At 38.0% G+C, this 24965-nt stretch overlaps 1 protein-coding gene across 7 annotated transcripts in view; it reads left to right on the forward strand.

Annotated features, from left to right (window-relative positions):
* The window catches only part of LOC124261562 (protein enabled homolog), a 68096-nt gene that overhangs the window by 31873 nt on the left and 11258 nt on the right, over positions 1 to 24965 (forward strand). The window contains exons 4-9 of one of the 7 annotated variants that reach the window (XM_046695884.1): positions 3283 to 3315; positions 6785 to 6895; positions 8595 to 8715; positions 20501 to 20553; positions 22768 to 23049; positions 23778 to 23944. In XM_046695884.1, the coding sequence (XP_046551840.1) occupies positions 3283 to 3315; positions 6785 to 6895; positions 8595 to 8715; positions 20501 to 20553; positions 22768 to 22994 (545 nt within the window). In that variant the 3' untranslated portion in view covers positions 22995 to 23049; positions 23778 to 23944. Of the gene's footprint in view, positions 1 to 3282; positions 3316 to 6784; positions 6896 to 8594; positions 8716 to 20500; positions 20554 to 22767; positions 23050 to 23777; positions 23961 to 24965 lie in introns of those variants that run through there. The other 6 variants (XM_046695886.1, XM_046695885.1, XM_046695889.1 and 3 more) reach the window with 6 other exon arrangements.

Consider the following 24965-nt stretch of genomic DNA (forward strand, 5'->3'; position numbering starts at 1 on the left):
GCTTGTTGAAGCTTTCGGAGTCTTTGCAATAGTGAGTAAATAGGTCAGGATTTCTGACCTATGCACAGTCCAACAGGGAACAACATTGTAACAATGTAGGGACTTGAACAAGGGTCTTCAGCATGATGAGTGAACACTTTAACAATAAGGCTACCTCAGTATTCCTTGTCATAGTATTACTCAGTTTTATCACAGTTATTGTTTACCATGTTTTCAAATTTGATAAAAAATTGTTATGAATGCCTTTTTTACCATTAATTGCAACCAAATGATAATGAGTGTTCCAAATTTGGCATGCAGCTTGTTTATAACCCATATGTTAGAATCTAAAAGGTTTAAGGGATCACAAGATTCAAATACTGTAGCAGCAAACCTTAAGAACCCAATGGTTTGCTTTAGTTGGAATAACAAGTTATTTATTACATGTTGGACACTGTTTAGGTGCACCTTATCACTCTTTTATTTATATTTTGGAGAGTCAGAGAGGTACATAAGGGGAAACACCTTTAACATGATATTCCTTTGAGCTTCTCACAGATGAACTGTCTAGAATTACTGGTTAGCCTATTTCACTCTAGAGTGATATATTCTCCATGAAACTTGAGGAAGCATGCTCCCTTCCTTAATATTTTCTATTTCTGAACAAGGAAATGTTCGTGTCTAAATTTACAAGAACCAATATGCGCCAACGTCTTTTGAGCTCTCTTGTTTGCCAGCATTATCTTCAGAACAAATGAGTATTAATGTGGCTAAGCCTTCTCAACTGAAAGAGATTGTGCAGAATACTGGATTGGGACAGCCATGTAGAAGCTACCTCTAAGACTGTTCATTGGTCAACTTTGTTGGAATATCACTGATGTATTATCAGTGGTGATGTTGTCAGAGCTATATTACCGGTAGTTATCACCAGTGCTGTGGATGTGACAATGTAAGTAGTTAATTCCTGTTGTTGTTCCTCTGTCAACATATATATGCTGGGAGAGCTGCTGGGGAACCATATCTGACATAGGCAAAGTTAGAATGCACAGGACAGTAAATGAAAGGTCACTTAGTGGATCCTAGTACCAAATGACTGGTCTAGGGGACTACTGCAAAACGTAGGTCATGTTGAAAATCAAAGCATAAGAGAAGAACATAAAAATACAAAACCGACAAATACCCAGTACTACTAGTCATTGAGACACTATCTTTGGATTTTTAATTTTAATTTTTGACATTTGTACAATTTTTATATACAATTTAATAGTCATGGGTTGGCACACTCAGATTCCACCATATGAATCACCAGCTACAGAGGGAGACAGAGAAATCATTGTTTTGCATAGGCAACTGTCATCGGTGACACGGTTCTCTATGATGATCTTAGATGTGCCAGGATCTGCTGATCATGGGTTTGAATCCATGATTTGCCCTGAATATGATCCTTGGTCTGTAAGTACTGTAACTGTGTATGGAGTTTTCAGCAATGAATGTCTGAAAATCTGCGCTATCTGAGCTTTCATCACTTATTAAGCTGGCACAATGGGAATAACTAGACTGAAACCAAACTAGCTCTATTCACTTCATGCACACACAGATGAATAGATATTAATTTAGATGCAACCATATAGCAGTATAGATTCAAAATTAATTGTTAAATTCATGTCTGACATAAATTGGAAGTTTGATTGCAGGAGTTATTGAAGGGAAGATAGGCCCTCCTCAGCCACAAGATATGGTCTCAACTATATGTTCCTTGTTACATGTTAGACTTAAACAAACAAGATGCTTGGTTGTCAGCTACCACCACCAGCAGCAAATCACTTCTAAAGAAATTCTGTCTGACATAATGAAGAAAATAAATGGTCATAGTGTGGAAAATTTTGGTTGAATGAGCGTCAAGTCACAGTTCTTACTTCATTGACTCATTGCTGCAAAGGCCTGGCCCAATTCCCTACATCGGTGCCATTTCTGGTGTTACTAACCTTGATATTTCCAGAAAATTGCTCGAATTGATGCGAAACAATGCTCTCACTCAGTCTTAAGGCATCATATACACTACTTCACCAGCACCATCATATTTGTGGGATTATATGGTAGTCCAGTAGTTACAGTGTTAGCTTGGATTCAGTTCTGAAGATTATTGTCTGGTGTTCCCATCCCAAACCAATCACTGATTCACTGGCCATAAATTTGTCAGATGAGGTCACAAATTAAATTAGCTAATGAAATTATATGTGCAACTTCCTTACATCATATCACATCATATCATATATCTCTCATATTGTATCTTCTGTCATGTATAATGTTATATTTCATGTAAGAGAGAGAGAGAGTGTGTGTGTGTGTGTGTGTGTGTGTGTGTGTTTTACCACAATATAGAATACAATGTTGCATATATGATGAGGCCTAAGTAACATCCCTATCAATACACAGCCATGGAACCAGGCTTTTGTGCTATTTATGATGATTTGGACTGTAAATTCAGACATGTCTTGCAAGATCAGTGAAAATGGCATCAAAGTCGGATGGAAGACTGATTCTCCTCACCACAAGAGACACTTCTGAATTCTATGGATTATCTGTGGTCAGAATGCATTGTGCTTGCTGGCAAGGATGGTTCGAGGATCCATGATGTGGACATGAATACAGTGTAGCAAAGATTAAATCTGTGACCATGGCCATTTATAACACTGGATTACCTACGTGGAATCCATACAGCCACCTCAGTGATCGACAGGTCGAATTGACAGAGACATAGTGTTGACTTGGTTAAGAGCTGGAAGTCAATGAATATGAGTATGTCTGGAATTGAGATGAATCTTAGACATTAGAACTTTGAACTCTTACTTTTTGTGTGCTAAGGTCATTGATCAGGTGAACATTCGTAATCTTTCTTGTACTGAAGCTTGTCAGTGACTCGGTAAGATAACAATGCTTGGCATCATGGTATGAAACAAATTGTAGAAGGATAAAGTGAATTAGTTGAAGGATCTGTGTCAGGATTTAGAGAACTTTAAGCTGAAAAATCAATCTTAAACTTGTTAAATTTCATGTTCTTTGCTTGTAAACCTGAATAATAGGTATGAGAAAATGGTGATGTCTGAAAACACCTGACTGAGACCTTGCATCTTGAAGGAACTTGGTCTAGGAGTTCCAATTCAAGAATTGTTGTCTTTTTAAATAATGATTCGATTGTCCAGGCTGTGTTTTCAGTGAACTGTAATTTTAGTTATTTTGTCATAATGGAAGTCTACATTTTGCCATGACCCATCCAATGACATGTATGGGTTGCCTTCCTAGTTTCAGATGGAGCACCACAGTATGAACGTGGAGGTATGTTCGTAGACAAATCACTGTATAGATTTGGCTGCTAGTTATGCTTTTGTAATGTTTGATGTTTACCTTAACAGAAAAACCCACGTCACTTTCCATACAGGGATAGAACTGAATGCCAATGTGTGAAGAAAATATATATTTTGGTAAAACATTATGCCTTCTTCGAAAAGGTTCACTGACATGGATAATTATGTTCTATCCCTGGGATAAATAGACCTTTCCAGTAGATTGAGTGATTGATTAATAAGCTGTATAACAATTACAAGCATGTACTTGATACATACCTTCACCTGCCTTAACTAATCCTGCAGTGTCACAATCATCTACCAAGTGGAGATCCAGGTTAGACACATGAGAGGTGACTAACAGGATGAGAAGGTCATGCTCGCTGATATGGTGATTTAGTCATGTCTAAATTGTGTGTATCTATGCTCATGATGTCAATCACTAGACTGTTTGGTCCAGACAAGATTATTTACAGATCACTGCCATGTGGCTGGAACATTGATTAGTACGGCCTTAAAAAAATTAATTTTACCAAATCATTCACAACTTGAAAGAAGATAATGAGATTCACTGCTCTTGTTTGAGAATCAATGTTAGCAATGGTTGATCAACCAGCAGAAACTGTGGTTACCTGTGCAGAAAGCAAACTGTCCCATACCTAATGTGGGGTGTAACAGTAAGTTGTTACAATACCATGCAGGTAAAAATTTCTCAGTGGCTAGAAACACTGCCTTGTTTGTTGATAGAATAGGGGAAAACACATCAGCTGGTAAATGGTACAAACTGTGCATTATACTGAACACCCTGTGTTGTTACACCTGAAACGTTGACCTCAGCCCTGGTCAATGACAGGATTACCTCACTTGCCTTTATCTGCACTGGTAGTTAGTATGCATGTGGGTTGAATCAGAGATATGTTGTTTCTGTGTCCATCAGTTATCATTTCCAACATGAATTTCACAAAATGTAATAATTGATCTCAGATGTTTAACCCATGGCATGCCCCTTTTCAATATATATGAATTCCCATTGCAACATATACCTCTTAAAAGAAGTTTAAACCTGATTCTTTCATACTCATATACTTAATCTTTCATTGCAGGAATCAGATTTTCTTTACTTCTTTTGTATAGCATACAAAGTTCAAAGTGCAACCCTGCATGATTATGTTATTGACTAAATGACCCAGCATAATTAGATCATGTAGATGCCTCCAGCTAAAAATGATTCATTCAGAGACCCATTGTGATACCCCTCCATTGTATGTTTACTAATACATGACTCAGGCAGTTATGAAACATTTCAGGATTAACACTGTTACCCCAACTAAAGCATGCTGGAAGCCATGCCTACTAATGCTACTTCGTACTTAGTTGAACAGCAGTTGGGAGAACCATTAGGTTGTTAGCAAAACATGATATAAGGATTGTGTTTATATGAGGACACAGTTTTATGTTGCAAATGCATGGTGTGTGAGTCCCCTGTTGCAGCAAATACAGCACTTTGTCCAGTGTTCACTCAGTAACCTTTCAAACACCTGGAGGATTTCCTTGTCGACATTTTCAGGTCATGGATAGACTGGCTAATGTGGTGTACTTCACCGGAACCATCTTATGTCATAACATCTCATCCATCATAAACTGCGAGCAGTCAGCTTTCAAGAACCTTGAAGCTGATATGACATTATAGGGTGTAGGGCTGCGCAATATAACCGGTTTACCGGTATTTACCGGTTTAGACATGAAAACGATACGCTGATCGAAAACCGGTATTTTGACATGCATTCGGAAAACTTCGTAACACTCAGAAATCTTCGGATATTTCCGTTTTTTTAATTGTTCTTTTCCCTGTTTCATTAGTGCCAAATGTTACTTACATTTTTATTTTGTCATGATTCAAAGTTTTTATAAAAGGTTAATCAATCATAGTCAGCCAGTTGTTGTGTTTTTGCTATATAATCAAGCATTAACTCGATTATAAGTAGTTTCTGTTAAAAAATAATCCTTGCAATATATTGCAATACATATCGCAATATACGCTTCCGCATCGCAATATATCGCAATATGAAAATTCTCTGCAATACCCACCCCTAATAGGGTGGCTCATTTTCCACGGTCAATATGTCCTTGAAGTTATCATTAACATAGAATTTTTATATGATCTTTATCATTGCTGCTTCACAATTTTAAGTGTTATATTCAGTAAATATTTTGGTGACACGCAATTCAATGTTGCTCATTAAAGAGATGTTTGTCAAACATTCACTAGAGTGTCCTTCAAATCATTATTGGAACCAACATGAGCTTCAATTTTGTATTCAGGTTATGCTGTTCAATATTTGTGCTGTTTGTCATTCTTGGATATAACAATGGAGAATAATATTGACTCACTACCTCTTTGTTTGAAAATCGGATATATAATAGATACATATAAAGTGCTACATTGTTCTTATTCCTTAAGACACTTTCATGAAAAGAGTGGATTCGATGTCCCCCAAAACACAGAGTTATTTACTATAAATAGCTAAATGGGTTACAACAATTTCTTTGAGTAAATTTGTATAATGGGAGCCATAAAAAATAGGAGTCATTACCCTAGAAATCAATTTTTATGATCACAAAGGAATTTCAGAGCAGAGTGGATCCCTATCACTTACTACGTCTTATTCCAGGGCACAGGTGGCACCATCGTCTATGCCACCACATTTCTCTATGCCGAAATGTTTGCCACAAATGGCAGTAATGGTTTCGAATGCCAGAGTCACCCTGGTAGTATTTGTAGGTTTCTCATCACCATACCCATGCACATCACACCAGGAACACGATAAAACTGCAGTACTGTTCAGAAGGGTTAAAGCCAAGTCACTCACACAGGACAGTGAGAGCTGCTTGAAATAAGGAGTAGGTGGTGGAATATAATTACATGGACAGATTTTCAAGACCTATATCCCAATAATGATGGAGAGGCAATTAAAATGAGACCAGATAGTTTTTGTTCATTACAAAGGAAAATGTCAAGTTATAAAAACTATATTGTTATTATGCTAACTATTTTGAAATGCTTAATGCTTTAAAGCTAACTATATTTGGTTGCTGATAAAGCCTTAATTTAAAGAAATGTACTAATAGATATTCCAATATGTAGGTTGGTAGTCACATTGGTTTGAAATGCACGTATGCTCACCTACACTGTCACATTATTCAAGATCCTTGCGTAAATACTACTTGCATAGGTGACCTCCAGAAGGTCTGATGTCTATTACAGTCATATTGTAGCCTGGTTTCTATGGTGTAGCTTTGGCTACTGATTTGTCTCAGGTAGGTTTAAGAATATGACAGTTCACAAGACTATAACTATGATGTAGCTTGTCACAAGGCAATATGACAAAAATAATCGACAGAAATATGGTACTTTGGAAGAAGGTCGAGTTAGAGTTACAGATTGTCATGTCATATTGCAGAACAGCCCCCATCACCTTCAGGTCGTAGAATAAGTATGCCTTACTTTGACGTGAGTCAATCACCAATACCACCATCTGCCATGGCCATGAGGATGGGTGGTAGTCTGAAGCGTAAGTAGCAGTTACGGTATCCATCCTGGGCCCTCAGTTTCTGGCAGCAGACTACTTGATCATAGTCCTGCTTCTTTATGACAAGTCTGGTGACCTTCTTTAGCCTTGGCCACTGCATTCACTAGATGCAATTTCTTATATCTTTCTGAGCTCAGCCTTCATAAAAACATTTTGCAGGCTTCTCTGCTTGACGACACATATATGAACATCTTAAGATTTTTGTTTAACTCAAGATTTTAAAACCAGTTTGGCAGTCTTCCATCTAACTGACCAATAAACGAAACATTTCCATAATCATAGCTCATACTTCATTCATATTCAACTCTTCTACATTTGTTCCACTATATATTTTATATTTTATGAAATCAGTTTGTTATATTTTACATAGCTGACCCATTTAAATGGCAGTTGGAAGCTATTTCTACCCTTATTTCATAGTTAGAATAAATTATCATTTTGAATTTGTCTTCTGCATCTGCTTACACTGTCCATTCTTGGGACCTACATTTTCTTGCTGTAGGTATTGCAACCAGACCTTTCCCACTTCTAAGCTGGTTCACACCTTGTGCTTCAAACTCCAGTGGCTTACAATGGCTTAGTTTGAGCCAGTCAGTTTTTCTGAGCAAGTGTCTGACAACTTTCCATAGCTTACTGATGTCCATGACCCACTGCATCATAGTGAGACTTCAGGTTCTAGCTAGATGCTGGCAGGCACTATTGATGGTGTAGAGAGCTGTCAGCTTTGCTTAGATCCATCAGCTGGACTCAGTTACATCTGCAAACACCCACTACTTCATGCTGATATCATGCTGCTTCCACTCTTTGTACAATCTGGAGACATTCTCTACTTAAATCAGCACAGTATTGTCAAAGACAGAAATATAGTTCTGCTGATGCCTTGTGGCAGAACTCGCTTGGAGACAATCAGAGAATAACCAACCCACCTCTGGAAACAGGATTTAATTATGCCTCCTGTGAGGCTTCTTACACTATCATAGTAAAGACTTGTATGTTTCATGGTCAACTTGGAACTAGTTTTCTTTGTTTGATAAAAGGTTAGCATGAGCTTGGAAGTTCAGTTACCGAAGATGATTTCAGTATGTCATCAATGGATATCTTCAGGTCTCAGCGATATTTGAGGTAGCATTTGTGTCCTTCCGAATGTTGTATGAACTTCCAATGTACTGTTGCATGAAACCATCCTCCAAGCAGCATGAATTTTTATTTCAGTCAGGAATATGTTTATTGAATTTACTAACCACTTGAAAAGAATGAAACTAATTGAATGTCAAGCATGTCCTCTCAATTATGCCAGTATTAGAATAAATGATGTTTTTTGTATCAATGATGTTGATTTATGTGATACTTTGATGCTGCAGTTGTGCATATGATTTATAAAGGGTTTTTTAGCGTGAGCTTTGTACATAGAATTGCTAGTTTATCACTATTCAGATAAGATCCCATTATTTCTTGCTATCTGCTTTGTATTTCAGGGAAAATCCCATAAGTCAGTTTTCTTATCAATCATCATAAGTTCTTTGGGAATTGTCCAGCATTGTGTTCTACAAAATCATTTTAACAGCATCACTTCTTCTTCATTCCAGGTGCTTGTATTCGATGCTGTCCATGTTGGTCTACCAGGCTAACACTCCCTGCTTCCACCTGATGTATAACTCTTGCTGTGTGTGCTTCATTACAGGTATTTACCACAAGCCAGCACCAGTAACACCAGCTCCTGCACCTCCACCGCAGCAGCCACAGCAGCAGATCTACAGCCAGATTGGCAACCAAAATGGGCCATCAGATATGGATAATGAGAGGTAGGTTCCAAACAATAAAATTATCATTCACCACAACATGGCATTCTTCAATGCTGAAACTGTCAACTACTTGCCTGTTTAAGATGTGTTAATGCTTGAGGATATCAGACAACGTGATTGTGTCCATTAGTGATATTTCACAATCTATATTATTGAAGACAGGCTTGAAATCGATTTCTGCTTCAGTGTTCTTCGAATGCATCACGACTATGACATGAAAACCTTTCATTTCTCTCTTCATGATAGAACCTCATTGGAGGAGCATTTTAAAGTTATACTATTCAAAATATGTTAAGGACCACCCAATTTGTTTCATATTACAATTGTTAATCTATCATGCCAAAGTAATATGAAAAAATCAGGTGGTCCTGGACTTCTTTTGAGTAGTATATGTGACATCAAGGATTTTGGATTTGCTTGTTCCGACTGATAAACTTTGATAAATGCTTTGATAAGGTTGGAATGCTCAGATTTGAAATATAAAACAAACGTCTCGCTCACTCGTTACAGCTGAAATTCAGTTAATATTAGGTTGCATGTAGCCAAGTGGTTTCAGTCTGTTTCTCCAAATGTCAGTTTCACCCATATTATAAATTTTAGATTGTCAACACCTTTGCGGGTTTCAGATTGGTACACCTTTTAAATCTGTTCATCACTTTGGGCTGTGGTGTAATTGAAATGCTTTCAGGACATGTCAAAGTGCCACAAAAATCTGCCATAGTCACATTATGTGTTTTATGCAGCATTATGTTATTATGGTAATGACATAAACGGAAACTGGTTTGTTCTATGATTAGCACTAGTTACAGCTGACCATTGGACTCGGATGTAGGATGTGCCTTTGTATAAACAGGAAATGGACGATGCTTGAAGCCATATGTTTTGAATGTGAAAATTAAATTTGGTTGTTCAGAATGAACTGTGCAGTTTGAATGGAAGGTGATTGTCAACCAGACTGACTTGTGAAGGATTTAAAATATTGATGTTGGTTCAATCTACTTCGCTGCCGTCAGCTGCGCTGCATGTTGTTGATGGGATGTAAAGCAGTCTTCACTTCCATACATTACATGCCTTCCAAAGTTTACTGATGCACTTTGTTTGGGATCTTTTTGTATTAGAGAGTTTTTTAATTTATCAATTTTCAAACTTAGGTGTGGTGAGGTGAAATGGGGTTTAATGTCGCACTAAAGATTATTTCGCTCATATGATGAGGTGCATGCATGTGTATGTGTGGCTGCTTGTACAAGCCCAGACTTAAGCTGGTTTTATAGTGCTAGCTCACTGAGGTACCATGCCGCAGCATGAATACCCCACTCATTCACATTATACTGACTCCGAGCCAACCAGTCTTTGTACCCATTAATGCCGAGCACAGGGCAGGGACCAACAAATACCATATTTTAACGTCTCTTGGTATGATGCGGCCGAGGATTGAACCCGCAACCTTCCCCTCTCCAGGCGGTTTGATAGTGGTATAGGAACCTACACCTAATCAGGGCTATTAGAGTATATTGGAGAAGTATTTATCCATATGTTGTGTCTACTTTGTCATCAGTCAGCTTCTAAGAAAAGGCTGTCAAACATAGAAACGTAATCTGGATGAACTAGGATTCAAACCAATAATCACAGGTTTCTGATCCCCAAGGAACATAACTCTCGTATAACTTGCATCTATGATAAAGAGAACTTAGGACTGATTTTTTTACACATGAATAAGTTGGGCCTCATTTTTTAGACAGTTAGGGGGGTATTTTGATACAAAGCATAATCAGTTTTTCTCACAGGTCAAAATGGGCCTCTGTCATTCTGAAACCTTGAATTTGGCTCCTTGTTTCTGTTGCATAGCTACATGCCAAAAATAAAAGTAATTGAAAAATAACAGTCCCAGTCTATCCGACATGTTCATAGGTAAGCTGGTAGTATACTGTCTGCTGATACACCAGTCAATATGTGCCATATGCTAGACTGGATGGAACAAAGTAGGTAGTACTAACACAGCATATGGGGAAGTATCGATGTAGAAACAATATTGTCAGTGAGCATGTTCCCTCAGCAATAAATCACTATGTAAAGAGTGATTTGCCTGCATTGTCATATTGTTGTTTGCTGTGGAAGCTGTGCTTTCGATACAGGTTGTTTCCTTTATATTATACATTTTTTTTTTTTTTTTATTTCCTTATTTTCACATACATGTTGAGTAAATATGCAACAATAATATCTTTGTGGCTGATTTTTTTAACATCCTGGGAACAGAATAAAAAGTTGAATATACTGCTTAATTGCCACACGATGCAATTATTAAACTTTTAACAGGATATCGATGTTCCACAGTTATGTGGTTTATAAGCTTTTTGTATCTGGTTTCAAAGTATTATCTGTGATATCAAGTAGAATGAAGTTGTCAGAGATGTCAAAATTACATTTCCTGAGTAGTAATTAACGTTTTTAAGCTATTGATCTGCGTCTTGTGAAGATGGATAGTGAAGTATCTAAGGAAGTAGACACATGAGTGCATTTGTAAGGTGAGAGCTCGAGTTGATGAGCACTGACAGAAAGGTGAGATTGCAGCCTCTGTGTGTGGGAGGAGGTAAACAGATGCCCAAGTCATGGCCGTTACCACCTGGGGCAGAATGAGGAGAGAGTCCCTCATATAGGCTGCAGATACAGCCTACTTCCATCCACAGAACACCTGGGATAGGGTGATTGGAGGGATGGGTAATGGGATGATCGAATGCAGCAGTAGTTTGTTGTTTAACTCAGTATTGCAGCTATATGACAGTGGTCTGTAAATAAACAAATCTGGATCAGACAGTCCAGTGATTGACATCAGGAGCGGGGATGTATACATTTGGGATATGATGACATTCATCAGCTACGTCATTGGGCCTGACACAGACTTGAAGGAAGATTCTTGCTTTGATCTTTATTGGGTATGGTTGACTATGATAGGTTATGGATGGGTGGAAAGTTTCTTAATTTTGAGATAATCAAACTGGGTTAGGTAATCGGAAGTTGGTGGAATTTTACAAAAGAACAACAGTAGGGTTGTGAAATGGGAAGGGAATTGTTTTGGGGGTAGTTGGTGCAGCAATAGACAAGTTTGGAAAGAGTAATGAGAATTAGATGTATGAAAGGCTTGTGAGATTAGATGACTGATCCAAGTGATAAGGTTGCTGGTAATGTGGTAGTGGTGTGGGAGCCTGGTGGAGTAATCATGCAGCGGTGGTCATAACTTACACCCAGATACCTGATGATGGGGAGGATGGTTGGATGTAAAACAATAGAACACCACATCAGTCTAACTAGGGTGGAGTGGTGGATTAGGTTGGTTATTGTTCAACGCCTCACTCAGCAATGTTCCAGCTATGGCAGTGGTCTGTAAATATTGAGTCTAGACCAGACAATCCAGTGATCAGCAACATGAACATCGATCTACGCAATTGGGAATCGATCACATGTGTCAACCAAGTCAGCGAGCCTGACCACCCAATCTCATTAGCGCCTCTTACGACAAGCATGGGTTGCTGAAGATCTGTTCTAACCCAGATGTTCATGGGTCAGAGTGATGGAAGGGGAGGTGATAGGATTGGCAGGATGGGTGATGGGATAGGAGGCGGAATGATTATACCTTTAACCTAATGCATGTCAGTAGCCCATCAGGTGTTAAATGATTGGCGGAAATGATCGTGATTTTATGTAGCAGCAGCAGCAGATAAAACTTTCTGAGACCACCTGTGGAGAATCTGGGGATGTTAAAGTTATTATGCTAAGACGAAACCATCCAAGATCAACTGAAAGGGAATCTGAAATAGCATGAAGCAGCATCTCATTTTAGACCAAGAGAGAAGAGGTATAAAAGGGGAGGTGGAAAGGAAGCTGTGAGGGTGTGAGAGCCATCTGTTGCCGGAAGAGTCTCAGGTGCATTTTACTCAACAAACCATTATCATTTTGATGCTGTGGCTCTTCTGAGAATTTTTTAGAACTCATAAACAAGCTGAAATGTTGTCAATAAATGGATAAAACATTTTACATCAGTTTCGTAAGTGATTCCACTTTTAGATATATATATCTTCATGTATATTGACTCTCTCAACCTCAGTAATTGAAAATCTGCTGAAGCAGTTCAGGATCTAGCTTGATTACTGATTTGATTTGTTAGAAGAAGCACTTTAAGCACTGCCATGTCGTCTTTACCAGAACCAATGTGGAACTCTGACCAACAAGGCATGATGGGAATGGTTACACTCAATAACCAGCACCTCGTTCAGCAAGCAGTTTTAGTGTATTGAAACCATCGCAACTCCTATGCTCTAACATGGACGTGTGATGGTCGTAACACTGAGATCATTTCGTGGAATGGTGACCTTGAGGATCTCCTACTATTCCTGTGTTAGCAAGATTTCCCCCATGGCGTTGCTGAAATAGTCAGCATTGATTCCCATTCTGCACCCAAGTCAGACAGGACTACAATCACAATAAAATCTTTACTGCACTGTAAATCTGCTAGGTTTGTTTTTGAATGGCTTGCAGGCAAATTGAAAGCACTGCAATTGCATGTTCTGCAAATATATGTCACATGATCCAAGTAAATACCAGCAAAATACTGTATTTTAGGTTTAAATTAACCAAATTCTGCAGCAATAGGAAAGGAAAGTCTGCCCGAGGAACTGTTTGAATGAAACAACATATCTAAGAAGTATGATGATAGTAGTTTGTAAAGAAGCAATGATATTATTAGCAACATGGCATTCGGACTTTATCATTTCTATTATTGCCAAGTTTGAAAAGTTTGTTTTAATAAAAATCATTCTGTGTCCATGAAATGAACTAAACTGAAACACTGACATGTAATTTGCCTTATTCTAGAAAAAAATGACAGCGGCAATGACAATCTTTTTGTGCGCTTTATACCTATGGACCCACACAACACATGCATCCACTTGTAATATAATGTACACTACATGCTTGTATAACTTTTTGTTTTATGTTTCCATGATTCTTGAACATGTTATACACAGATGTTGCTAGCATGAATATTGTTTTCTTATTATTTGATAAACACATGAGTCTTACATCTCGGCAGTTGATCATATTAAGGTACAAATAAGAAGAATGTTTATTATATTCTTAAGGGTGAAATGCTGTAAATATTGTTGAAAATAAAAATGGTATTTTCACTGAGTAGAATAACATGTTATTTCACTGAGTAGAAAATCACTTTTGCCTGGAACTACTTTCTGATTAAAGAGAATGTCTCGATCATTTATAAACAATGATCAAAATATAATATTTTGTTAATGTTGTCAAATAACACATACAAATGTATATTTCACCTCGTGGTCTGACAAAGTTGATATGTTCGTGAACATATAAACTTTGTCAGACCACTCAAATAAATATACATGTTACCGGGTATTTGACAACATTAACAAAATATCCTCTATATATTATTAAACTGAGGGCAGAGCAAGAGCATGTCTGTTATCTTCTAAAAAATAAGAATGATGAATATAACAGATAAAAAAAGAAAAAACGTCTGAAGACTCCTTTCCTCATAGATTACAGCATACTAAGGGCGGTGGGGGTTTGAGGTTCAATGCACGGGAGCATTGCCATGTTTGCCGAGTACATAAATCAGCTGATTGGGATCTGGACTAGTTTCCAATAACTATTATTAGTGTGAATCCAGCCAGGGGTGAGCTTCAGTCATCACCTGACACCCTCCCTCTTCACATTTCTGTGACATTGCTGTCGGATGTGTCACCATTGTCATCTGTCACAGATTCAGGTTATCAGTATTGTGTTGCAACATTCATGGCAACACATTCATGGCAGTTAACTTTATGTTCTAAGAACATGAACCAAGCAGTCAAAGTGCACATCTATAAAAAAGTTATGGGTCGCCTTTTTCTATACAAGAATAAGGATTGGGTTATTTTTATTCATGCCATGACAGTTTAACTGTAGTAATATGACAGAATCAGGTTATCTTGAACTTTTTCAAGTAGTAATACAAAAATCTTGAAATGGGAAATGATGGATCTTGGAATAGTTGTTGTATATTATTTTAAAAAACAATCATGATGGCATTTATGCAAAATTGGCCTTTATGTCAAGAATGGTGTAAGTTGCTTGCAAAAAGTTAACCTGTTTAAAGATGATGTGTATAAAGTTTAGTTTTGTTAATGTTTCAACTGAATTTAGAAATTATAATGTTTCAAAGTTTGAAGACCAGGGATTTTGCTTGAGACAGTTACATCAGGATGTTTCAATCACAGTATCAACATTTGATAGGACTTTCCTCTATACCATTGCCAAATTTTAGTGCAAATCTTTTTTACTCTCTGGATGACAATCTGTCAGTGTCCTTGGAAATGAACAGATATGAAACCCTGGATGACATTTTGAGAATGGAAATATGTTGATAATGAATGTCATACATGACATTCTATATTTTCAGTTTTATGTTTCCCTCCGAAGGATTCAAGCCTTTTACCTTTCTTTTTTTATTTCATTTATCCTGTTATCAATAAAAGAACAAGTCACCATATCATGCATTACATAAATCAGGCTCTCGAATGCTTGTCTGACCTCACTGCCGCTTCCCTCACAAAGGACAGTCAAAGGGAGGTAATTGCATTACCCAATTAACTGGTCACCTTTGGAATTCACATTGAAGGGAAGATATGTCACACAACTTTCAGTTGTATTTTCACCTTCCTACAACTAAATTAGAAACACTTTCACATACCCACATAGATTCAAGTATATCAACTTGCCAGTCAACACATTTAGAATGTTAAGTGTAAACATAAATCACATTTAATTGAATTTATGTTCTGGATGTTTTATTCATTGCCACCAATGCCCAGCTCTCAATGAGATCATACCCATCTGTACATCTGTGTAAGTTAGTTACAGACCTGTCAGACAGTGGTTATTGATTGCAGAATCTGGCACTTTGATGTTAGGCTATATATGGAGCTATATCAGAATAACATGTATGTAAGGATCTAGAGTTGGCCTGGGTGAGTTGGCCACTCAAGCTTAGGCTGACATTTGGGACAGCAGGGCTGGACAACGCAGACAGGGGTCATGGCACACCACTGGATTTAACTGCTACAAATCACAGTACATTAGGCATTCCATATAGATACAAGGCAGGAGTTGGCAGATGTGTGTGTAGTATTATGGTAAATGGAAAAATTAATTATTAAAGCATCAAGAATGCATTCAGTGGTTATCTGTCCAATAGGTAGTCTTCATACATGTGTCTATTTTGAACTTAAATGTTGACATTTTGCCGAGTCAAGACAAGAAAACAAGTAGAAGCTGTTAAGCTGATATTATCCCAGGGTGGACTCTCTTTAACTCTTAATACAGTTAAAGGTGGTTTAAGTGAAAAACCTAGCATAACAACCCAACATGTGGCACCCAAACTGATTGTAGTTATTCTCCCATGTATTATTGTTAAAACACACAAGGATTTGTCTTGGATTGCAAAATAAGTGTCCTTTGGAAGTAATGTAGGGAATAGAGGTAAAGTTTGCTCAAAATTGTTTTTTGAGTTGTTTGTTTTTTCACAGAGAGGGTACATTTTTTCTAAGGACAGTCTGGGAATTTCACTAGTATGTGCTAAAAGGTTTGGACAGTACATATCATCTTCTTCATAAATCCCTTTCACGTTACTGATAAAATGAATTCTAATTCAACTTAGAATGTAACACGAGTTCTGATTGGTCAATGCTATAAATTTCTGACCGTATAACCAGCATATACCAGCATTTGAAAACCGATTCACCATGTTTTTGAGGTGGGTTTTATAGGTACGATCTAAATTATTGATTAAAATTTAAAACATGGAGATATTGTTTCCCAGGTGTATGAAATAATCATCAAAGTTATGGTGTCATTCATATGAAAACCTATAAGAAATGTTAGGTGTATTCTTGTTGCTTATTTGGACTCCTTCCCTTTCATGATTATTCATCCATTCATTCTGGAGAATTCCTGCACTGCCAGTTAATGAACAACATCATGCTAAGAATCTCTTCTCCTCCATAAAAAGTCCTGGCAGTCCGTCCAGTCAATGAATGAATCAGAGTCTAGCCAGGCTCCATGCAGCCATAGATAACTCCAGCACAGCTCTGTGTACAAATACTGTGGCACTGATGCCAAAACACCAAGCCTGTCTCCCACTGCCTGAATGAGCTGGCCAGTGCTGAGAGGTGATGCTTGTGTGGGGTGTTGGAGTCCGGAACTCATCAGACTGGAATGTACCATTCCTTACACGTGGAGGTGTGGGTGATATAAATAAGCCAGGAGTGACTTCATTCACTGTCTACATGGGTTATCCCCCATTTTGGGAAATTCCCCATATAGAGTTGCAAGCAGTGGTCTTAAGAGAGCAAAGCTTGTTGTACAGAGCAGTTGTTTGTCAGGATTCTTTGAGATCATATCACTTGCGGTTTATACGGAATAACCATGGTGTACACTTCTTCACAAGTGATTGTGTATGTATGAATTTCTTCTTTTATATTGATGTAAGACAATCTGGTGTGGTTTACACTTGCTTCAAAATAGATACAAAAGTTGGAATACTGGTTTTGTATATATTGTCAGTTTGTCCCTGTGTGTAGAAATGACAAATAGTTTTTTTGTTATAAGATTCCCCAGAACAAATTGTGTGTGAGGGTGAGAGCTTCATTTGTAATGTTTGGGCCTTGCTTCAGATTCTAAACATATTTGAAAAGTTAAACGTTTATGTTGGTAGGTATGCTTGTCATAACTGACTGTGTGAGCAGTGTAGCAGTGATAGGGTAGCATTGTGGTCAAAGTGTTTGCTCGTCAAGCCAAAGACCAGTGTTCAATTCCTCACATTAGTACAATGTCCATTTCTGGTGTCCCCCGAAAGTGATATTCCTGAAATACTGCTAAATACGGCAAAAGGCCATACTCAGTTTCTAGTGTAACTTATTATTTGTCTTTATCAAACCAGACTATGTCTTGGATAATTTCTATCCTGCATTTTAAATCATTGAAGTAAAACAATAAGTTATTGTAGTATTATCTTTGTTACTTATCATGCTGTTGTTTGTCTGTAACCTGTTGACATGAGTTGGATCAATAGGTGTCATTACAAGATTCAATTGCGATACCTTGATGAGGAAGTAACTATCAGATATTATCTCAAACTAGTGTCATTTGGAAATATCTGCGACTTAAATGCGCAGGTAAAATGTATCATTCAAGGGAGGAAAGTACTCAGCAAGAATGTCTACATGAGACTGGTACCAAAGTTTATACGTTTGATGATGGTTGTTTTGTCATGTCTGTGAAACCAAGCATTTGACAGGCAGTTCATCATCTTCAACAAGATGGAAGAAATTTATTATCAACTGAAAATGTCAACAACATGTATGGAAATACCCAGAGGACTTTGCCTATCAGGGCATAGACATTAATACAACAGCAGAGGGTGTTATTGAAAATATTCTCCTGCTGAAGTGGAACATTTCAAAGGCACTGGACCTGAAAACATTCAATTGATTCTTATCAAGTTTGCTGCAATGATATTTATATAGTGATTAACATAACATGTATGAAATGTGAGTACACACAACTACCTTGTTCCCTATTGATTTTTGTGGAAAAAAAGTCTATTTAGCGTTTAGTGTTAAGATCCGGGTTTGAATTGGTCTTCAGCAACTCAAGCCTGTTGTCAGAGGGGATTTGTAGAAACAAGTGGTCAAACTTGTTGATCTGGGTGATGCTTGTCATTGTATCTCAATTTCTTAGATTGTGGCTCTCAATCACTAGATTGTCTGGTCCAGATTCATTTTGAAGTTAGACATTAAACTTGTGGTAATATGATAATTGAGGCATAAAGAAACAAAGGAACAAAACATACTCATCTTCCAGTCTTCCAAATTGTCTATTTACCAAAATGTCGGCCTTCTAAATATGTTACTATATTCTTAAGGATAGACTGAAAGCAAGCGCAGCGCTGCTTATTGATTATAGGCAGATCATATAATGTCAGTTCAAATAGCCTGGGGCAGACATACCAACCTTTGGAAAATGAAGGAAAAGTGCCATAAATCACACGAATTACTATATAGGTACAGCGACATGCATCACATGTAACGCTGTTTTACCTGCTAATGAGATAACTGCAAGTTTTACACTAATCATCGTGGTGATTTGAATGTGATCAATCACAGCGGTCCTTCCTGACAAGAGGCAGGAAGAACATATAGTGTGCGGAGAGGCAGACTGGCCCATGCTGTACACAGGCTGCTGCTGTGGTCATATCAACATGGTGTACTGGTCCTGCTTACCTTCTCCACACACTTCTACATCTGTGTTGTCTTCTAAACCGTGGTCACAGTCCTTGTTAACTCAGTAGATACAATGGACAACAAGAAGAGTGTTAGGTCACAACAGTCCATCAAACGTCGTTTCATGAACATGTAAGTCCTCTGGTCATAACATGGTCATGTTTTCAGGTAGCATGTGGTGATAGTAACCAGGAAGTCATAAAGAAACACATATTGTTTGTATATGTCACAGTTTGAATTGTCTTTGATGTTCAGGTTGTAATTATCCTATAGTCATGGTGGGTGTTGGTAGAAAAAGTGGCCTTCGTTGTCATCTTTGATTGAATGCAATTGGGAGTGATGGAGGCAGCTGTAGCATTGATGGAAGAATTGTAATTACTCTTTTGTTTTTAACTGAGGAAGGTCTTTCTATACCTTTACAAGTTGATACCCATTGCGAAGGAGTAGCCTGTTGTAACTGTTATTGTCTGCACAAGATGTAAATATGTCTTCAGTAGTTTTCCAGTATGTTGTTTCTCAGCGGGATAGTGCATGCTGATGATAATAGTTCTTGCATATTTTTTCACTTGTATGGGTAATGATAGTGTAAATTTGTTTATGATGTTCACTTTTATGTCTAATGACAGGTGTTGTTATGTCTTGTGTATATATTATTTTTGATATTGCTCAGATTGTTACTAATGACAGTGTTAGAGTCATTGTGTGATAGTGAATATTGGTCAGATTGCATGGCATGGTTGACACAGACATGTCAGAATGATTCTCTATGTGGATTTTAATGCCATGGCTTTTATTCTGTCTAGTGATATCTTTAGAATGATGGTGTTCATTAGTTCTTTGTGCGAATATATCTTTAACATTGTTCCAGTCTCTATGGCAGTGTATTTTAGTGTATGTGTTCCAGGTTTATATGTAACAATAGCTTCAGAGTGACTCTGTCAGTGTAAATATTTGTATACATGTGTGTAAATATATGTCCACTGGTGTAGACATTGCTGTTGCAAAATGCCACTTTTCACTAACAGCCTATCCATGGAATTACCCTGTTCAATGTATGATCAAAGAACCTGTCAAGGGAGATGTGTTGGAGTATCAATAATGTTTCATCAATTAGACCACTCTCTATGGGATGCAGCTGATGTGTAGATGTTGAGAGTCATCACCAAACCAACCCAATCAGGCATCACAAACACATCACATATTACTTGGATGTAGGACTCCTGTGTGGCCAGTTGCACTTACAGCAGTTCTGCGACCTGTTGCAAAGTGTTCACTTCGTCCTATCATTGATTGTGGCCATGTGGGCATTGTGATGAAGTTACTATAGAGATAAAGTGGGAACAGTGCCAAAATGCTGGTTTGTTATTGTTACATTAGTATTTATTTTTAAACTTACATTTTAAAATTGAAATTTGTGGACTGTAACATATGTGTGTCTGTTTCAGACTTCATCGCGACGAGTTCCAGACCCACAAGCGACAGATGTCTGGTGGAGGAGGTAAGTTTGTGTTCCTGTTTTAAAGCACTGTTTCCACCTTAACATTTCCACATCCCATGGGAATCGGTGTAGGATATTGTGACACCAGTACCATATGCTCATCCTGCTTGAATTTAAAGCAGTTCTACAGGTTTAATTTAAATCCTGGTACCCCATACATCCTGAGCTTTTATTCAAGAACAATGTATGTTTAAAAATAGTTACGTGTGTCATGTTGTGATATTGCCATGTGGTTGTAACCATTCACTCGCATCTTTAATATTTGTAACTGTGTGAAATGTTTGATCACCAATAGCTGTGGATGTTGAAGAAAGGATATAACAGCACCAGGGTTTAACTGGTATGGCAGTCTCACGTGACATGAAGTCCTGTTATTGACATACAGCTGTGTAATTAGACCCCCAGATATGATATGTGTAGATTTACTTCCTAGAGGTTTGTCCTGGTGCCAGGCACAGGTGTATTCATAGTTACCATCACATGGATAGGCCGTGAATAGTGATATATGGTAGGTTGGATAGTGGTCTGATCAGACTTTTTAATGTGATATATACCCTTTTGTGATTCTGACATTAATCATTGAATATTTCCACCGTACCCATTCTGGACACTGGAAAGGACTCATTACTAACCAAACTGTGGAACATTTACCCATTACGCATTCTTGACACTGAATAGTTCCCCCTTTCTGATTATTGACAAGAATAATTCTCCTGTACCCATTCTGGACACGGGAAAGGACTCATTACTAACCAAACTGTGGAACATTTACCCATTACCCATTCTTGACACTGAATAGTTCCCCCTTTCTGATTATTGACAAGAATAATTCCCCTGTACCCATTCTGGACAATGGAAAAGGATTCATTGCTGTCTAAACTCAAAGTGTTTAACCAGGGTATGAAACTCCAAAACATTTCAGCAAGACAACAGGGCTGGTTAGATGTAACTTGCGAGCCCTTACTAAAACTTACCTGCCCGCAAATAATTTAGGTTTGACAAGCAACATAATTTATCATCCAATTGGAATTCATCATATATTTTTAAGAGTGAATTGATAATGATTTATTATCCTGAAATATGATGAATACCTTCATATACATGTCTAAATTTTAACCTGACTGTTAGGCAGATGAATTTGAGAATCTGGCAGTCAGTGTTGAAAATAACCCGTCCGGGGCGGTCGGGCAGGCAGGTATTTTGAACGCTAGTTTAACATTACCCTTTCTTGGAACAGAATATTTTCCCAGTACCTATTATCGCCAATAAATTACTGTGTACCAATTCTTTATTCAAGCAAAGTACAAAGTAATCCATTCCAACTCCAGGAATGGCCCCTACCCCTTCTTACAATGGTTATCTACAATTATCTTTTGCAAATGAGCATCAGAACTCTTTGGAGGTAAAGCTGTACTCAAGGTATACTGTTTGTCATACACGTAGGATACAGACCACCATGCTAGATGTGTCATGTACCTAGACCTCAGTCCACTACGTCTGCAACCTTAGTACATGACAGTCCACCATGCTTGATCTATGAAACACCTTTCATCTCACTAACCTGTTATGCTGACAGTGTTTAAATTAATGAAACTCTCTCAAAGCACACTTGACATGAAGAGGAACAAAGTATTTTATACAAACAGCCTTTTTATAATGTTTAAGCTTGCACATAACCAAGTAATCTTAGTTGATCAGATGTGTACTAAATGTCATCAGTTTGGTTTTGAAAGTGGAAGACATTGAATATAATTGTATATATACATCAGATACATACTTCCAAGTAATAAGCAAAACATACAAACTGAAAACTGTTATGAAAGCTCTTTTCTTCCCTTCAGAAGGTTTCAATGAAATAATGAGTGTTTTTATCTTATCTGGCTGTGGAAAACAGTTGCATTAGTCACCCAGCATACGGTGCAAAACAGAATTGGTTAACAATAATTCACAAGTCTTGATGTAATGTAAATGTCACCAGTGACTTTGCTGATAACGTTTCCTCGTACCCCAAAAGCATGGATTACTTCTCACAACATTGATCACTGAAAGGTCAAGACTCTATTATTTACAGACCGTCATGGTATGATATGGCTAAAGGCAACATTGAACAATATGGAAACCAACAAGACAACAAGTTTGAACAAGCATGTAGACTCTTGGATTGTTTTGCTTTTTGTATTGTACAGTTTTCTTAAGACTGGCATTTTATAACAGTTCCAGGAATGCGGGACTCTCAACCTCATGACCCCCTCTCCAGTGGTGCCACAGCCTCCACAGGCTCCAGCGGCACCCCCAGCTCCCCCAGCCCCACCCGCTCCACCAGCTCCACCACCAGCCCCGTCTCCAGGAGGTGCACCCAGAGCACCCCCACCGCCAGGAGCAGGTGCCCCTCCACCTCCACCTCCACCGCCCCCAGCATCCAATGCACCCTCAGCATCTAATCAGGGAGGGCTAGCAGCAGCCTTGCAAGGAGCCAAACTGAAGAGAGTTGCAAAGGTAGGTTGTGCGCGCTTTATAAATATCCAATAATAAATAATAAAATAAAAATGTCATGATTAGAACAAATGATCAGGGTCAGATTTTGAAAAGGATGTATACTCAAACATTACTTTGGACACTTTATCATGAAAATCAGTATATCAGTTAATGGTAACCTTCATAGCACAGGGATCATCTCAGTTTCACACCTGGCTGTAATTACAACATCTAGTGTTACAAGAAACACGGGCAAAATACTATAGATCATAGTCACGCTTCAAGTTTTTCAAATAATTTCCATGCCCCTGTGGTGTTAATACATAGATCAGTGATCAGATCATCGATAAGAATAAGGATTGCGTGGTATATTATTACTTTAATGAAATGTGATGGGTTTTTTTAAATAACATCCTTTTCCCCATATAAATACACATTAATGAAATATAAGGTCATTTTTACATTTTTACATTATAACATCCTCCTGTATAAATACACCTGTATTTATATGCACAGAGTGGTTTGTTGGATTTTCTTGATAGTAATTAATGCTTCAATCAAAACTTTAGACTCCTGGGTATCCGATATCTAGATATTGTTTTTGTCCCTGCTGAATTAACCGGTGAATGGGAGGATTGAATCCTATCGAGTTAGGATCAGTAAGTCAGTTTGCAGTACGATCAGTATCCTAAAACAATAAGTTTGAATCCCTTTGCTGACCTACTGCACTGAATGCCTGTGTATTGCAGCCTGAGGAGACAAGTGGATCAGGCAGCGTGGGAGACAGAGACAGCAGTGGGGGCATGGGCACCTTGGGTCGTACTTCTGGTGGGGGAGGTGGCGGCGGCGGAGGTGGTGGCGGTATGGACAACATCATGAGTGAGATACAGAAGAAACTGGCACAGAGGAGAGCAAAGGTAGATAATTCTGGACATTTACATATCATTATGCTGTTGTTTGACCAGTGTTCATGTCACTGAAGCTGATAATTTCTCATCAAGCACTTCAATGACTGTTTATTTTGCCATTAGGTTTCAATAGAGGATCTCTATACTGTTTACACTGCTAGCAAGATGTTGGGACAGGCAGTTAGAAGCAGTTACACTGGTGGTGGGGTAACCCAGTGTGTATTTCCTTATCCTTCAGAATACATAGGTTTTATTCCAATGCATGTTGTATACAGTATTCATCATAGTAAGCGAGGCATGGGGTGACCTAATTGTTGAAGTGTCCGCTCATCACGCTGAAGACCCAGGTTCGATTCCCCACATGGGTACAATGTGTGAACCCCATTTCTGATGTGCCCTGCAATTATATTGCTGGACTATTGCAAAAAGCAGCTTAAAACCATACTCACTCACTCACTCACTCATAGTAGGCACCTTTGAGGCTGAACACAAGTTAAGTTTGTCACCAGTGATCAAGAGGTAGAAAACAGTTCACATGTCAATACAATGAAATATCTTTTGATAACTGTTACTTGGTAATTATTTGATCTTTCTACATTGTTGCATTTTCTGTAAAAACAATTACAATATTCACTGGAAAATGCACACTGTGATGTACATATTCAGGCTTAGGATGGGGCACATATAAGAATTGCCTACAGATAGTCCTGGTAGTTTGTAAGATTGTTGGAGTCAATATTCAACCTGCATGATAAAATCTGCCTTTCAATAAGTTCATGCGGTATGTCACTGTTTGATTGTAACTGGCATTAAGAATTCAGGTCATATATCTTATGCACAAAGAATTGTGTTGAGTTCATGTTTTACCTGAATCATAAAACTGCCATTATACATGCTATATCGGTATTTCTTGTGACCTGTGTAAGTTGGTCACATGGTGTGAAGCCAATTCCTAATGGTCAGTGTGGCAGCCATTTGCTGTTTACTATTGCAACCTTAATGAGTGGCAGGATCTTGAACTGTTATGAT

Source organism: Haliotis rubra, unplaced genomic scaffold (assembly GCF_003918875.1).
Source record: "Haliotis rubra isolate DU_JTF1 unplaced genomic scaffold, ASM391887v1 Scf80, whole genome shotgun sequence".
Lineage (NCBI taxonomy): Eukaryota > Metazoa > Mollusca > Gastropoda > Lepetellida > Haliotidae > Haliotis > Haliotis rubra.